The 16,241-nt window shown below is 36.7% G+C and overlaps 2 protein-coding genes across 3 annotated transcripts; both read right to left on the bottom strand.

The window, feature by feature from the left end:
• Window positions 1–4,541: 4,541 nt before the first annotated feature.
• LOC131333658 (pentatricopeptide repeat-containing protein At1g05600-like) lies at window positions 4,542–11,369 on the bottom strand. Of its 2 annotated transcripts, XM_058368292.1 has the most exons (6): window positions 11,115–11,369; window positions 10,965–11,036; window positions 10,251–10,291; window positions 9,809–9,871; window positions 8,955–9,008; window positions 4,542–6,402 (listed from the first exon to the last, which is right to left on the bottom strand). In XM_058368292.1, the coding sequence occupies exon 6, from the start codon at window positions 6,381–6,383 to the stop codon at window positions 4,872–4,874; it is 1,512 nt and encodes a 503-aa protein (XP_058224275.1). In that variant the 5' UTR covers window positions 6,384–6,402; window positions 8,955–9,008; window positions 9,809–9,871; window positions 10,251–10,291; window positions 10,965–11,036; window positions 11,115–11,369; the 3' UTR covers window positions 4,542–4,871. The 2 variants fall into 2 exon arrangements, with proteins under 2 accessions (XP_058224275.1, XP_058224276.1); XM_058368293.1 differs by lacking the exons at window positions 8,955–9,008; window positions 9,809–9,871; window positions 10,251–10,291; window positions 10,965–11,036; window positions 11,115–11,369 and adding an exon at window positions 8,175–8,586.
• Window positions 11,370–13,585: 2,216 nt separating this feature from the next.
• On the bottom strand, window positions 13,586–14,800 carry LOC131333660 (uncharacterized). The gene is made up of 3 exons (XM_058368294.1): window positions 14,646–14,800; window positions 14,401–14,566; window positions 13,586–14,296 (listed from the first exon to the last, which is right to left on the bottom strand). Exons 1-3 carry the CDS (start codon window positions 14,751–14,753, stop codon window positions 14,256–14,258), a joined length of 315 nt encoding a protein of 104 aa, XP_058224277.1. The 5' UTR covers window positions 14,754–14,800; the 3' UTR covers window positions 13,586–14,255.
• Between the last annotated feature and the right edge of the window lie 1,441 nt (window positions 14,801–16,241).

Genomic DNA, 16,241 nt, shown 5'->3' with positions numbered 1-16,241 from the left:
TTCTCCTATTCGGATGTGATGAGGGCATATTCACAGGTTTCTCAGCCTTTGTTAAAGTATCACAAACAATTGGTGCTTTTCCAATTACTTGGGCAACATCAACCTCCACATCTCCTTCTATATCTTGGTAATATGTACCCAGTGATTTGCTTTTCCTGTATTCCCCTTCCATAAGAATAGCCTCATATCCTATGGTTTTGGAAGTAAAATCAAATAAATCTCTGAATTCTGTTCCAGTAAAATGTTTCTTAAAATCATAATCTAGCCCTTCCTGGGCTATCTTCACTATTTCAGATTCAGGAATGTAAAAATGACACTGATTCCTAATCTTTTTGAATCTGTTCATATATTGTTCAACTGACTCTGAAGGCTTTTGTTTGATTTTAGCCAAGTCTGCTACTGAAATTTCTGGTGCATGCCTAAAGAATTGAGTATGGAACTGTTCTTCCATTTCCCTCCACGAATGAACAGAATTTGGAGGCAAGTTAATAAACCAAGAAAAAGCAGTTCTAGTAAGAGAATGAGGAAACAATTTTAATTTCAGAGCCTCATCCAAATCCGTTTCGCCTATTTCCAGGCAAAATCTCCCAACATGCTCTATAGTTGATTGATTTTCCTCTCCATTGAAAAGAACTAAATCTGGGATTCTATAATGCCTAGGAAAAGGCACATTATCAACCCAATTTGGATATGGTTTTCTAAACATAGGTTTTTCGATTCTCCGTAATCCAGGGCCATACATGTCTTGCATAATATTCGTGAGTTGAGCCCTTAAATAAGGCTCTTGAATTCTTCCAGTTTGATTTGGAGGAACAAGGGTTTCAGGCCTAATATCATATCCATATGGATAATCTTGTCTTCTTACGTTTGGTGGATCATACCCATAAAGATTTGGATCACCATTAGCCATACCTGGAATATTCCTATTATCATTCCTAAAAATATTTGCATACACATTTTGCCCTCCATGGGCATTATTTCCAATGTTCCCAGTCTCTGTTCCCATAGGGACAGTGGTTGGTATACTTTGATAAAAGCTCTGATTTTGACCATTGCTAACATTATTTGGGACTCTATTCATACCAGTAAAAATAGTTTCAAAAGTTGGATTTTCAAATACCTGCGTAGAAGGTATTTCAGTACTTCGATTAGCATATCCACTGGTCTGTCCAGGGTTAACGTGTACGTTAACTGGGACTTCCACCGTTGGTTGATTTTGTACCACTACTGCCTTAAACATAGCCATCAAAGTTTTGGCTACTTCACTTTCTGGATCATTTAAAACTCTTGCAAGTTTTTGGACCAAATCACTTGACTCACTTTCTAGACCAATTGGTTGGCCTACTTTTGGACTTCTCTGGTCTGGATTCCCAGTATTGACTCCATTTGCATCACTTCCACCATTAGTGTTGGCAGAATTATTGTCATTGTTGCCATCTGTTGGCAATTGATTCCTAGTCTTTGGTGCCATTACTCACTTCCAAATTAGTAATGAGCCCTCCTTCTAGCGCCAAAATTGTTACCAAAAATTCTTGTTTTCTTTCCAATCGACGGAGAATCGACGGGAAACTGTATTGTAAGCTTGCTGGAATGTGGATGTGAAAAGTGGAGTTTGGTTCCTTGCCTTATTTCAGGACTTCTTTGGAAACAAACAATGAAGTGGATGAAGTGTGGAAGAAGATTAACAAAACGGACTTTATTAACCCTCAAAGTAGAAGAACAACCAATCGAGATGATTGAGTAAACAATTACAAGTTAATTCTACTCCTAGACAAAAAAGATAAAGGCCTGATTGGCGTTGTTTGTGTGTCCCTGAAACTGCTACTAACTTGTCTTTAAATAGGCCTCTCTACCTTTGAATTCAAATCTTCCCTCCAAAGTGGCAGTTGAAAGACTCCCTCGATTTTTGCTTAAGAACTTCCTCCAACTGCCAATCATGCCCACGTTGGGAAAATTGTCTTGTTAATTGCGGTTATCATCCTCTTCAATCATGGAATCGTGGGATCCAGTTCCACTTAACACCTGTCACCTTATCGACGGACAAAAAGGCCATAGGAATACGCCACGTGTAGGCCAATCGACGGACAAGACTTTTCATAGTTTCACCATCGATTCTACATTATTTGGGTAAGCCCATTCTATCCTCTTACTTGCCCATATTTACCCTTGCCACGTGTCGTCAGATCGACGGGTAAGATGGAAATCTTAATTGTGGTACAAACAGCTCCCAACCTCTCACTCATACTTGCGAACTCCAAGAACCCCGAGAGGAGGAGCTAGGGACCTCGTGTCTTCGCGTTTCTCTTGCTCTTTCATCCTCCTCTCCTCCTCTTCCTTCTTCTCTATTTCTTCTCTTTTCATTTTCGCCTTCTCTTTCGCCTTCTGCTCCTCTTCTTTCTTTTCATTCTCTCTTTCCTCCTCTTTTTTTTCCTTTCTATCTCCTTTTGCTTTTGTTCTTCGTGTTTCATTTTCTCCTTCTCTTCTTTTCTCCTCTTCTCTTCCACTTCCTTCTTCTCGATTTCTTCTCTTCTTTCTTTTCTGCTTCTCTTTCTCCTTCTACTTCTCTTCTTTCTTTTCATTCTCTCTTTCCTCCTCTTTTCTTTTCCTTTCTATCTCCTTTTGCTTTTGTTTTTCGTGTTTCTTAACTAATAACTGGAGAGCAAAAAAAGTCGAAACTCATTAATTAGGCCGGAGACGGAATATTTGTGGGGAAAACCCAAAAATCCAACCGTAATTAAGAAAATCCAAAAATCCAACCGTCTGCGTCACATTAGTCTTCCCCTCTCTCAAGTCTCTAATGTATGAATTTTTCTTTATTCTGAAATATCTTACACTTGTAATATATCTTGCCTATTACTATACTACATACCAACATAACAATATATTAGGACAAAAAAAGAACTCACGTCCTAATTGTATATGGGAAGAAACGGAGGAAGAAAAATGGCAAAACATAACGTACTGATATGTGGATGAAACTTATGTTAGAACTGATCTTTGAGCAATGAAACGAAACACTTATGAACCCAACTTATTAATTATTTTAATCGAAATCTAGAGACAAAAATGTGTGAACACCATTAGAAATGGGAGTGTGGGAAAAGTACATGAGTACGTACATGAATTTTTTAAACCTTTTGTAGCGAATGTAGAAGTGAAACCAAACGTTCTAACAGCAGGTAATAGACTTACCTTATCAGCAGGTAATTGTATGTTAATCTTTCCCTTTTGGCAACAGAAATTGATGGCAGCTTTTCGTTTTTTATGAGGACGCAAATGGTGAGAGTTTAAAGAGTGGGGGAAAAATAAGAGTGGAGGAAGAGGAAAAGTGAGGAGGAGGAGGGTTAAAAAGTGGGGAGAAATCAGTTAATTTTGTTTTCTATATATCTTGCCTTCGTGTGGGGAGGACGTGGGTGGAAAAATACTAACTGACTTGTGGCAGTTGAGGGGAAGTTTTGGGCAGTTTTTTTTTTTTGTGTTTAAATGTCAGATATATCCTTACAGTCACAGTACTTTTGTATTGGTTTTTATTTTTTTAGGAGGGTACTTATGAAAAAGAGAAATACATGACACAAAAGGGGAGACACCAAAGGGGTGCTCTCCCTTTAGATATTAGAATAGATATATCCTCTTCTTCTTTTTTAATGACCGTTCTTTCACCCTTAGTAAATTCCACTTCTCTCTCCTCTAACACAAATAAGTACTTATAACTTATTTTTTGAATTAAATGTGATGTATTGTGAAAGAATGAATTGTCTCGTAAAGCGAAAAATAAATACTTACAAAATAAGAATCTTAACGGAAAGAGACCTTACATTTTTTGTCACCAGCAATCCCCTTTTCCTTTACTATGTATTTTATAAAGCTACACAAATATCATAATTACATACAATTTTTCTCCCGTTGAACTTTCCTTATATGTAATTAATATTTTACGTAAGAGTAAACTTTGATATATATTTTTGTGGACCTGGATACTCTGCCAAGCAGGGGTGCTTGGCAAGGGTGCTGAGCACATCTCGGCTGTCCAAAAGTGTTTTGGACGGTCCAGATGTAAAGGTACCAAAAGGGTGTTGAGCACATCTCGGCACCCGCTTGGTAGGGGTGCCGCTCGGCAGGTTCCCCGGGTCCATATTTTGTACGCACAAAGAAAATCAAATTAATTACTCTCTAATGTTATGATTCATAAAGTCTCTTCAATAATAAAATAATGAACCATTATACAATCCACGTTATCCATTTTTAAATCTAGAAAAAATCTTCTTGCAACTTATGGAAAAAACAAAAAAAACTTTCAATCCCGATTCAAATCTTGAAAATATTCCGAAACCACCCTCAAGTCCTTTATGAAAAGATGAAAAAAAACGATCAGAGAGGGAAATAAGGAGAGAATTAGATGATTTTTTTAATGCGATTTGCAAATGAAATTACGTCTTGCAATGTAATCCATGTTATTTATTTTCATTTTTCCAATCATATCTGTCCCTTTTTTCTTCAAGCCGACTTGAAGTCATGGGAAAAGCTTCAATACACACCCTTGCTTTAAAAAAAAGTTGCGCCTGTATTTGAAAAATGTTATGCCTTCCAGTAGTAAATGTTACACTTCTTAACGATAAATGTTATGCCTCACAGTGATTAGAGGTTCATATGGTACACAGTGGAAAATGTTATGCTTCTTGTTGCGGCCGGGCAGCACTGTGGCTAGAGGTGAAAAGAAATAGAGATAAGAGTTTGGCTACGTTCAGTTTCCCTTTTCTCCATTCTGTATAATAATTCCTTCTACTTCATTTTCACAACTTCGAACCACAATTTTAGAACCGACCACATCATCAAAAAAAAAGAAGAGAACTACCGCTCAAGACGATTTTCCATCAAGAAAGTGACTTTAGTTGCTCAACAAATGAAGAGACAAAGTCAGTGACAACTGTATCAGAGCAGAACGAAGTCACCAATGAATCCCAGACACAGCGTTCCGGTATCTTCCCTTCACTGACCATCTCCTCCAACCACATACCTGCTTCATATAGCCTACCCACAGTACAAAGCCCCTTGATAAGTGTACTAAAAATAGCAAGACTTGGCCAATATGACTTAATTAGCATCCGCTCCAAAATCCGGCTGCCTTCCTCATATCTACCCTCATTACAAAGCCCCTCTACTAGAATCGTGCAAGTTTCCTTATCAGAGACACGGCCAACTCGTCTAGATATCTTCTCAAAATACTCAACAGCTAGAATAGATTTCCTTTCACAACACAGTCCTTTTAATACAGCATTGTATATGCCAACAGAGGGAACACAATTCCCCTCCACCATATCCACTTCAATCACTTGTATTGCTTCATCAATCTTACGTTCACTGCACAAAGCAGATACCTTAGCTTCGTATATTGGAAGTGATGGTCGAAACCCTTTATCACTCATTTCATAGAGCACTTTGTTAGCCTCGGTAATTTTACCTTCAATGTAAAGATCAACACCCATTGCATTGTAACAATCGGAGTTTGGAACCAAACCTTTGATCAAAGCTTCATGGATCAAAACCTTAGCCCCTTGTACCTCAACATCGCTAAAGCAGTCAAGATTAAACTGTTTCCGAGGTCGCTTAGGGGACTTGAGGCCTTTCCTTAGAACCTTGTCAAGAATATCCACAGCTTGTTGGACCTGTCCGTGATCACATAAAGCATCTAAGAGAGTTCTATAAACTACAATATCCTCACCACTGCCCTTCTGAGATATTCGCCAAAACATGGAGTACAGCAAATGAGTGGCTTCATCTAGCCTCCCGTCATCACACAAACCTCTCATCAAAATCCGATAGGTTTCTCTATCTGGAATGCAGCACATGTAGTTCATTTCCTGGAAAACTTGCAATGCGAGATCAGAATGGTTCCTTTGACAGAGAGCGTATATAAGCAAATTCAAGCAGCGAATCCGAGACTTCACTTCCCAACGATGAGAGTTATCTAAGAAAAGGCGAATAGCAGTGTCTAGCTCATATTCTTGCACCATTATTTGCAGAAGTGTATTGAAAGATTCTGTCCAATTTACACAGTTGAATTGGGGAAGGCTTCTAAACAGAGAGATGGCTTCCTCCACTAACCCAGCTTTTGCATACCTCTTGATTGCACTTGCAAAGACCGTATCTCTGCACTCACATGAATCATCTTTCATCTGGCCAATCACTTCTTTCATCTCAGCTATTCGGCCTGAGCTTCCAAGGATATTGATCATAGTAGCATAGACCGGACCATTATGACGGTAGTTGGGGAATTTTGATTTCGCTTCATTGAAGATTTGAAGACCTGTCAAAGGGTTTTTCTGGTTCCTAATGAGCTGAATGAGGTGTGAAGGGGTTAGAAGCCTTGGCCATATTATGTTCATGGCCCCAATACTATTTAGCCTGCAACCGAAACAAAAAGGATGTCATGTGTAAAAAATAACCAAAATGATTGAACTGCTTTCCTATGCTTCTTGTAAGTGGACATGAACTACACATCCCTCTAGCAATTCCGAAACGGTAGCTGTAAAATTAAGCTTGGTGATTTCAAAACTAGTAGAAAATAGATGTTTGAAATGATGAACATGAAGGAAGCAGGATGACACATAGCTCTAGTTTCATCACGCAATCCTGACAAGCAAAGGCTTCAACTTGAACTTAACCAATCAAATAAAAGACGTGGGGGTAAGGGTGCCTACCTAGTACCTACTACATCTTCCAGCCCTTCCTATCAGTGGGAGCCTTCTGCCCATAGTGCAACAATTCCTTTAATGACTTTTTAGAAGCGATGTCATAAAAGTTAGCGGCTTCAAGTTTCGTCCTCAACTCCTCCAATTAGAGGTGTCAAGCACACACAGGGATCTCTTGCACTCCATCTTATACTAAGGTTGTGCTTGGATCATGGATTCATGGACAGATTAATCAAAAGAAAACAAATCATAGAGTATTAAGCATGTACATTTAAATTCTTCACTTAACACCTTCTTCTTCTTCTTCTTTTTTCTTTGCCTTATCATTTTCCTCTATAAACCCCTCGACAAACCCACTATGTAGGTACAGCCTGAAAGAAGATACGATTCTTTTTTTCTTTTTTCCTAAGTAAAAGAAGAATAGAAGATATGATTCAATATACCCGGGGTAGTGATGACAAGTGTAAAGAATCTAGATTGGCATTTCATTCATTGAGTTCAGACAAACCCATAACGAGATTTTCCATAATGTTTCAAGGGATTTTTACCACTACGTACAGAAAATAAAAAGTATTTCCCACCAGATCACCTCCAATTAATGAAACACCAAAACCCTATGAAAGTACCTAAAACCCTAAACCCTGAAAGTGCCTAAACCCTAGGGTACCCTATGAAAGTGCCCAAACCCTAGGGTACCCTATAAAAGTGCCTAAACCATAGGGTATCCTATGAAAATGCCTAAACCCTAGGGTACATTATGAAAGTGCTTAAATCGCTAAAATCCTATGATAGGAAAGTGCACCCTAAAACCCCTATGAAAGTGCCTAAACCAAAACCCTAGGGCTCTATGAAGCGCCTAAACTTAAACCCTAGGGTACCCTAAACTCTAGGGTATCCTAAACCCTAAAATCCTAGGACACCCTAAAACCCTAGGGTACCCTAAAATTCTATGGTATCCTAAAACCCTAAGGTACATGGTATCCTAAAACCCTAAGGTACCTTAAGGTTTTAGGGTACCCTACAACCCTAGAATGTCCTAGGGTGGTACTTCCATTAATGGTAAATGTATTTTGTAAAAAGTGTATTTTGTAAAAAGTGGACCTAGTGGTAATTAAGTATTCTATCTTACCTTAATGGGAAATACTTTTTATTTTCTGTACCTAGTGGTAATAATCCCATGATTTTCAATTGCGATTATAATTTCTTCTTTCCTGTTTTCCAGTACGAGAAAAAACAAGATACAAAACATATTCCCTAATACTGTTGCATTGCTGAGAAACTCATTTTAGTCATGATATAAAGTTCATCTCTGATATGATGGGAAAGGAAAGGAAAATGGAAACATAATTACAGGTGCCCCTTCATTTCTCTATGGTACTAAACCAAAAAATCGTAGTAAAAACTTTCTACACATCTATTTCTCTGATATCTCAGTCCAATCAAACAAAAGAAAGAAATTCCGGTTATTCTATGATGTATACCTACCAATTTCATGGACTGATGGGTCGATTGTGGAACGAGTGTTTCTCACGGTTTGGAAAGAGGGTTTCACATTGTTTGGAGAGGGGGGGAGGGGGGGGGGTTCGACAAAGATAGGGTTTGATCGGAGGGGTGAGATCGCCAGTCAGAGAGAGGGGGTGAGGTCGAACGTGGAATAGAGATGGAGGGGTTTGACGATGAGAGTGACGGAGAGAGGGAGAGTATTCTGACCGTTTGGGGAAAAAAAAATGGGCTATTTGCTGTTCAGTGGCCGTTGGGGCAAATAAGCCCCAACCGATGGACTAGTTTTCATAGAATTCTAGAAATATGAAACGGATAAAAATATTTCGTAATACATCGAAAGGACCACGTAAAAAGACTAATATACCCACAAATATTTGAAATCCTAAGCTTCTTCTTCTCTCTCATTTCAAAGCCAACGAAGCTGTTGCTTCTTTCTCTCTCTCTCCCACGACAAAGTCCTCTCAACCCAAACCCACCGTCCTCTACGGTTACATTCAGATCTATGCTCCGACGAATTCACCGGTAGGCGGAAAAACACAGGTTTGGCTCCTATCCAGTTTACTATTGTCCATTTTGGTCCATTCAACGGCTAGCATTAACTCTACCAAATCCAAGGATCCACATCATGCCCACCTTTAGTCTCATACTAGCGAATGAGCCCATGCCTGAAGGCACGGCGCAACTCAGAATATGAAATGCAGCGAGAAGTAGTACGGTACATTGAAGATCTTTAAAAAAAAAGAAGAAGATAAAAATTCTCACCTCTATGAATCAAATATAGGCAAGACACCAATAAAAGTAAAAGCCAAGATCAACCTGCAAATAGAACACAGTCAATTCCTACATCGATAACCATCACAATATACCATGCAATCCTGCATTATTTCAGAACTCGTAAACCTTTTATGCATCCCAAAAAACTGATCATATATCAAGCACCATGTGACTCACCGGCATTATAGTCTTGTCCCTTTATAAAATTGACTGGTTCCAAAAAAAAGATAAAGACCACACCTTTGCTTCACTATGGCAATGCCTACAATAAAAAATCTCATCACAATAGGATACCCTGATTTTGCATTTCCTCCTGTAATGAATGCACCTAAACATCCCAACCCCCACAAAAATCTCATGGTCACCCATAGGGCGAATCAAACCCTTCCTTATATCCACAGGACCTTTATGATGAATAGCCTGGCCCAGAATTTCCATAGCATCCAGGTTCCTTAATTATAGGATGGATGTAATATGTCGGTTGTAGATCAATATCCTATGTCCTAATTTTTTAACGAATATGATCACAAAAGAATTCTTAATCAATTCATTAAAAAATTAGGAACCTACTATCACAAACTATATCTTTTTACATAAAATCTATGGGCGCAATGCTAATCAATGAGAAGAACGGGAAAATAAATTCATTTTGAAGAAATTTCAACCATCTAAGTACTATTTTAAAAGAAAAACAAAATAAATGGATTTCCCTTTCAATCGCCTACCCAATCTGATCAAACCAAATTTAAGAAGAGTTCCATAACCATCGATTTTAAATGGCATGCGCAGTATTCCCTGTCCAAAAGTGCCCATGTTTGTTTTTAGACCAAATATTGTAATACCTCAAATGAGCAAAGGATAGCCTGATTAGCTTCCCCATAGCACCATGATCAGCTACAAATACACTGCCAATATAAATTAACCAAAATAGATGATTTATTAAATCGCAATAACTATAAGGAAATGAGAATGAATAGTTGAAAACTATCAAGCACCGACACTCTAAGAAATTGTCATATCTGTGTCAGACACTCCGGGGACACGCAACATGCGGGAGCACATATGGGACTTTACGTGTCCCCTACAACAGAGACACTGATAACAATGTCCGTGTCCGTGTTACATATGTTGAAGAAGATGAAAAAAGAAAGATTTGTTTGCCCTGACACCTCACACTCAGATAATTAATTAAAGAGAGTGAAAGAATATAAAGGAAAAAGAAAGAACCGCATGAAAAAGCCCCAAGAAGGAAAAAATAAAAGCAGAGAACTGGAAATTTCTTACCTTCCTTGTTTCTGCGCTAATTTTATGCATGCCGTGTGTACCTGCAAAAGGAAGGGAAAAATAACCTTAATCAACGTCTATGCATCAAAATAACCTTAATCAACATCTATCGTCAATTTCACGTAGTTTAGTAAAAAGTAGACAATAACAATTTTTGCAGACACAAAAAAAAAACAGAGAAGAAAAACCAATGACGGGGGGAAACACATGTCAATAGCCAAACTCCAATCTATGAGTGTAGGTAGGTAAACTTTAACAATATGGAAGACATCATCGGAAAGACATACTCGCGAATTGTTTAAAAAGGGAAAAGTACTCCACTACTGAAAAATCAACTCTTAGTAATTACAAAAAACTTACCTAACAGGATCTCCAATCATAACATAGCCTTGCTCAATTGAAGGAAAAAATCAAAATAAAACATGTACGGTGTTTGACGTTCTTGGAAGAAAGATCTGTAACGGTACAACCCAACCTATTACCCAAAAACACTTACCTTGCAATCACAATCCGCCCTTTTTTTTTTTTTTTGCTTTTTCTAGCTTTTCAAGCCCAAGCTTCTCAGGTTTTTCATCCTTTTCCAAATTATTGAACTGCTTTCTTTTCCAAATTATTGAACTGCTTTCAGAAAGGAAAAAAAATACACCAAATCAAATGTTCTCAAACACTTGGTGAAGTCGATAAACTAAATAAATTAACTCTATAAAAATCTACCTACTCGACGCCGCAGGAAAACACTTAGTGCGCCACCTCCGGCTGCTGTTTCTGCTGCTGAAACTGCTGAAACTGAAAAAACAAAAAACAAAGCCCAAAAAACCGAATCAGAAAATAAACTGTAGAGAGAGAGGATGGGGGGATTCTTACCCCAGAGAGAGAAGGAAGCCGAGGAGGGGGTCTGTGGCCGCGACGGTGGGTTCTTCACCGTAAACTTTAATCATCGCCGAAGGCCTTGTGGGCCTAGATGACGAAGCCGCCGTTGCGGGGAAAGCAGTGGAGAGATCGGCGGTGATGAGGGCTTGCGGGATGCTCCAGATGAAGGGGAAGAAGAGGAAGCCGAGGAAGCTCGGCGGTCACTGCTTTCCCCCAACCCCACAACCGAATTCCACATTTACCCCCGCCAACCAGTTTGGTTCTTTTTTTCTTTCCTTCCGGTTTGGTTTTTTTTTTTCTTTCTCTTTATTTCTTTTCTTTTTTTCCCAGTTTGAATTATTTTTTCCTTTTTTAATTTTCAATTATTTTCTTTATTTTTTTCTTTTCCCATTTACCTCCCTTCTTTTTTTTTTTGATTAACAGAAATTCTATTTTCAATTAAAATTGACTTTATATTTAATAAATTTATATTATTTTAATTAGTTAATTAATTTGTCTTAACAATGAATTCTGGTTTGTGGTAAATTCCGGTGTATAATCGCGACTATTTATGGGAGATGCGCTCCCCACTACGAACATCGTTATCAAATGACCAACTATCTGAAATTGAAAAGTTGTAGTCATTCATCGTTCCACCCCGAATTTTTCACTGCGGCGTTCCTAAAAAATTTTGTGTACACAGTATGTGAGGAAAGCTTAAGTAACCATGCTACTAATCAAACTATTATTTCTTACATTTAAAAAATTTGTTCTTTCTTTCTTACACAATAGGTTCAAGTCTAATTTTAGGTTTTGTAAAGTAATTGAGAGAGAAAAAAAGTGTTTCAATTGAATATGTTTATCCGACTGTCTTTTTTCCCTTTTTTTGGCCTTTATAGATTAAAAAATATAGTTACAAAAATAAGTGTTCTAATTTTCAATCCGTTTGAACCGGTGCAAAGTTGTTATTTTTCTGATCATTTCATCCTAAATGGTCATAATAAATTTTTGGCTCCAAGGCCTTTCAATGGACACCCTAAGAGAGTCTTGAAACTAAATAATGAGTCTTAAGGTGTTTGTTGAAAGGCATTAAACCAAAAAATTTATTATGACCATTTAAAATAAAATAATAAAAAAAATGATCTTTGCTCTGATTTAACTGAATTGAAAATAAAATACTTAATTCTTGAATTATATTTTTAAATATACAAAGGGTGTATTTATAAAATTAAATAAATAAGATATAAGTAATTAAATAAAAAAATAAATTAAAAAGTAGGGGGATCCGGGGCTCTGCTGCGCCCATGGGCACAATAGCCCCTACGAAGCCCCTAAAACGTTGCCGTTTTAGTTAAAAAAAAAAATCGAAACCAGCCATTTGCAATCCTATGGAGTAGAAACGTGATTACGAGAGCTCTAGAGACAAAATTTGATTATGTCTCTTTAAATAATAAGATCATCACATCCGTTCAAATGGATTAAAAATTGAAGCACTTAATTTTTTAACCATATTTTTGAATATAAAAACGGTATCAAAAAATTAAGTGCTCAAATTTTCACTCCATTTGAATCGGTGCAAAGATCTTGTCAATATAATCAGAATAACAAGATCTTTGCATCGATTTAAACGAGTGAAAATTTGAGCACTTGATTTTTTTAGACTATTTATATATTAAAAAATATGGTTAAAAAATTAAGTGCTTCAATTTTTAATCTGTTTGAACAAGTATGCAGATATTTTTATTCTGATCATATTATTCTAAAGAGACATAATCAAATTTTGTCTCTATGGCTCTCATAATTACGTTTCTGCTCCATAGAATTGCAAATTGTTGGTTTTGAATATTTTTTTTAAAACTAAAACGGCAACGTTTGCCGCCGTTTTAGGGGCTGTGGGGGTTTGTAATCTGGGGGGGTTTGTAATCTGGGGGGGGGGGGGGGGGGTTAAAAGGGGGAAAGAGTGCCCCGTGTCATGGGGGGGGAGGGGGGGCAATTAGTGATCGGCACATTGGAGTCCTATTTTTGTTTCAAATTTGAACCGAAGATTACTCTGGCTCTATTCACCAAAATGTCATTTAAGTTATTAGTTCCAGGATTGCACACTATTTACAAAACATACCATCCAAAAGTTAGTTTGTTAGAGGTATAGAATTAGGCCGTTGGATTTATAGGAATGGAGGGTTGAGATTTGTTTGGAGAAGAATATTATATTGAAAAAAACCCCTCCCTTGTTATATGGATGGACTAGCGAATGCCCGTGCCTGAAGGCACGGTTCGAAATCGGTATTCAATTCATATCAAATTTTGAAGGCTAAGGCCCCATTCACAAATTTCTAACTACACAAAAAACAAAAAATAATAGCTCAAGTGTATCCACCAGTTAGCTTGAATCAACACATAAACAAACTACTAAACTAATAGTTGTAGCGCCCGCACCCGAAGGAACTCATTGCCAACCATTTAAATTTACAGCCAATTCAACCACAATACAAACTACAATTCATAACTGGCAAAACCCAACTGTAAATCATATTGAATGGCTTGAGCAGTCAGCAAATGCAAATCATTACGTGCTCGCATATGCAATATCTCAACTTCAGTCCAACAATTTCAACTCTACGAAAAATAATGACCCTGGCATATTCTTCAGTATTTAAGCTCAATAATAAGACAGGAAATAATAATCAGCAAATCTCAATTGTTAATTGATGAAAACTAACTTAACAGAGTAGGAAACCTTTGTTTTGGAGATGAAATACCAACAAAATCGACAACTCCAAATTAAAGTTTCAAAAAAAAGAAAGTAGAAATCATCATTCATGGAATAAGAAACCATTGGTTTACATCTATAATACAAATCAAACACGACAACTCCCAATTAAAGTTTTAGAAAATCTAGAGACCAATGTCCAATTAACAGAGTATACCCAAAAAGTAAGAAGAAAGTTAATGATTAAAATTACGTTTCAATATTTTTTACTCAATCTGCACAACTTAAAGTATTGTTTCATAACAAAATAGACAGAAGCAAAGTAAATTTATATAAAGTAAAATAAGCAAAGCACAGGTAATATTTGTTGGAAATTCATAAATCACGCAACACACGTACTAAAAATCCAATAAAGTTAAAAATCCAATGCTTTAACAACGATGTTTTCACGATGATCTCATTGGTTCTTTGCCAGTCCTCGACATTCCTGCATAAAGAATATCGAGAATTATAAGATTTATCACAATTTATAAACCAGTTTATCTAGAATCTAGGTATGACAATGGAAAGAGAAGGACAACTTATTAGTACCTTTGGAAATGTGCAAACATTCTTCTGACCAATCAACTTTTAACACGAAGGTTACCACAGAGGCACAATGTTCATGGTACATAGATTGTGGAGCAGGAATAATAAACACATATGCGCATCCATAAAATTGAGAAAGATACTCTTTGAGTATCTGCATTCCATTTTCCTGACACAATATCTATATTATAAAGTAATGCTATATTTTATAGACAGAACATTACATTAATTTTTTATCTCGTCTGTACCTTTAACATTAACTTCTTCAAATTAGATGGTACACATCGCAAGATAAATTCCGCATTCGTGTCCTTCACCAAGAGCTCCATTGAGCCAGTGGAGTCTTTCACAACCATCTTTACATTATACCTAAAACGTATTACAAATATATTGTAGATATAAGTTGACTTCAAAAAAAGCCCATAAAATGCATGACTGAGTTGAAATACTGTTATTTTAAAAAAAAAAAACCTGGCTGCTGTTTCCACATCTTCTTCTCCACATTGACTACGAAGATGGGTTACTACGTTAGTAAAAAAAAAAAGATTGACATAACTGTGTTCCTCCTTCTAAGTTAAAAATTTATGATCAAAAATATTTAAAAGTACATTGATAAAAGGAATATGGATGCCTTTAACTTGCGCGCACCAATTTGCTAGTATTTCAGTATGAAGTCTATATGAACCTTAAAAACATAAATGCAAAATGAAGAATCGAAAATGCAAAAAAGTCAAGGCCTTATTATTCCTAAATAACTATCATGATTTAAAAAATAAACTGGTTTATTTTTCTTTAAAAACAGTTTGTTATTTAAAAAAAAATTCAAATATTTTTCTCTTATTTCTACGTGTGAAGATGCCCCATAAAGAATAGATTCGAACCCACCCTATCTTTGAACAAAAAATATGGATGGTAGGGGGATCAAAAAAATTGTTAGACAGGAAATCTAAATGGAGGAAAATTTGAACCAAAAGAAAATGCGTAACATAGAAGGACCCCAAATCTATTTACTGAATTCTAAAAAGGGAGATAGAGAGAACATCGTGGTTAGGTGTAAACCAAAAGAAAATAATTTCTATATTAAATTAAAACAATGGAGTCACTGACCTCAATTTTTGTAGTCTTGGAAGCAGAGTTCAGTGATTTTCGGTGGTATGGTTGTATTGTAACTGAGGTTGAGAGATGGAGGATGGGGGAGGAGAGTGGGAATTGAGTAAAGAGAACTGGAAAGAAAACGCGTAGGGAGAAACAGAGAGAAACGATTAGGGAGAGAGAGAGAGAGAGAGAAATTTCCCTTACACAATTTGTATTTCCATTATAGCACCGACCCAATCAACGGCAATTTCGGAAATTAGGGTCGATGAATGACATAATTGAATAATCAAGATTGATAATACTTGAATTGTAATCCTGGTTTCGATTGTAATCAACAGCAATTTCATTTCGATTGTAATCAACTGCTTTTTTATTACAGTCAAGTCTTTATAGTCCATAACTGAATAATGTCCATCCAATCATGACCAAAAATTCAGTAATTTCAGAAATCATTACCAAAATTATTTTCGTAAATCAGTCATTACAATCAATTTGGTAAATGTGGGAACATTAATTCCCGAAATCAAAGGGAACCATCCACAGAGAGAGAGAGAATTAGGCACGGGTGTGACAAAAAAAGACCCAATGTTGTAAGGAAAAAAAAACTAATCTCTCACACTCACATTTTTTCTTCCAATTTTCGGCAAAAGAAACCCAATATGAGTAAAAATTGTTCAAGAAAAAAATCGAAGTTGCAAGAGAACTGAAAAAAATCATTTAAGAATCTCCCAATTTTCGGCAAAAGAAAC

Source organism: Rhododendron vialii, chromosome 7a, assembly GCF_030253575.1.
Source record: "Rhododendron vialii isolate Sample 1 chromosome 7a, ASM3025357v1".
NCBI classification, from domain to species: domain Eukaryota; kingdom Viridiplantae; phylum Streptophyta; class Magnoliopsida; order Ericales; family Ericaceae; genus Rhododendron; species Rhododendron vialii.
This window is presented reverse-complemented; position numbering and strand designations above follow the sequence as displayed.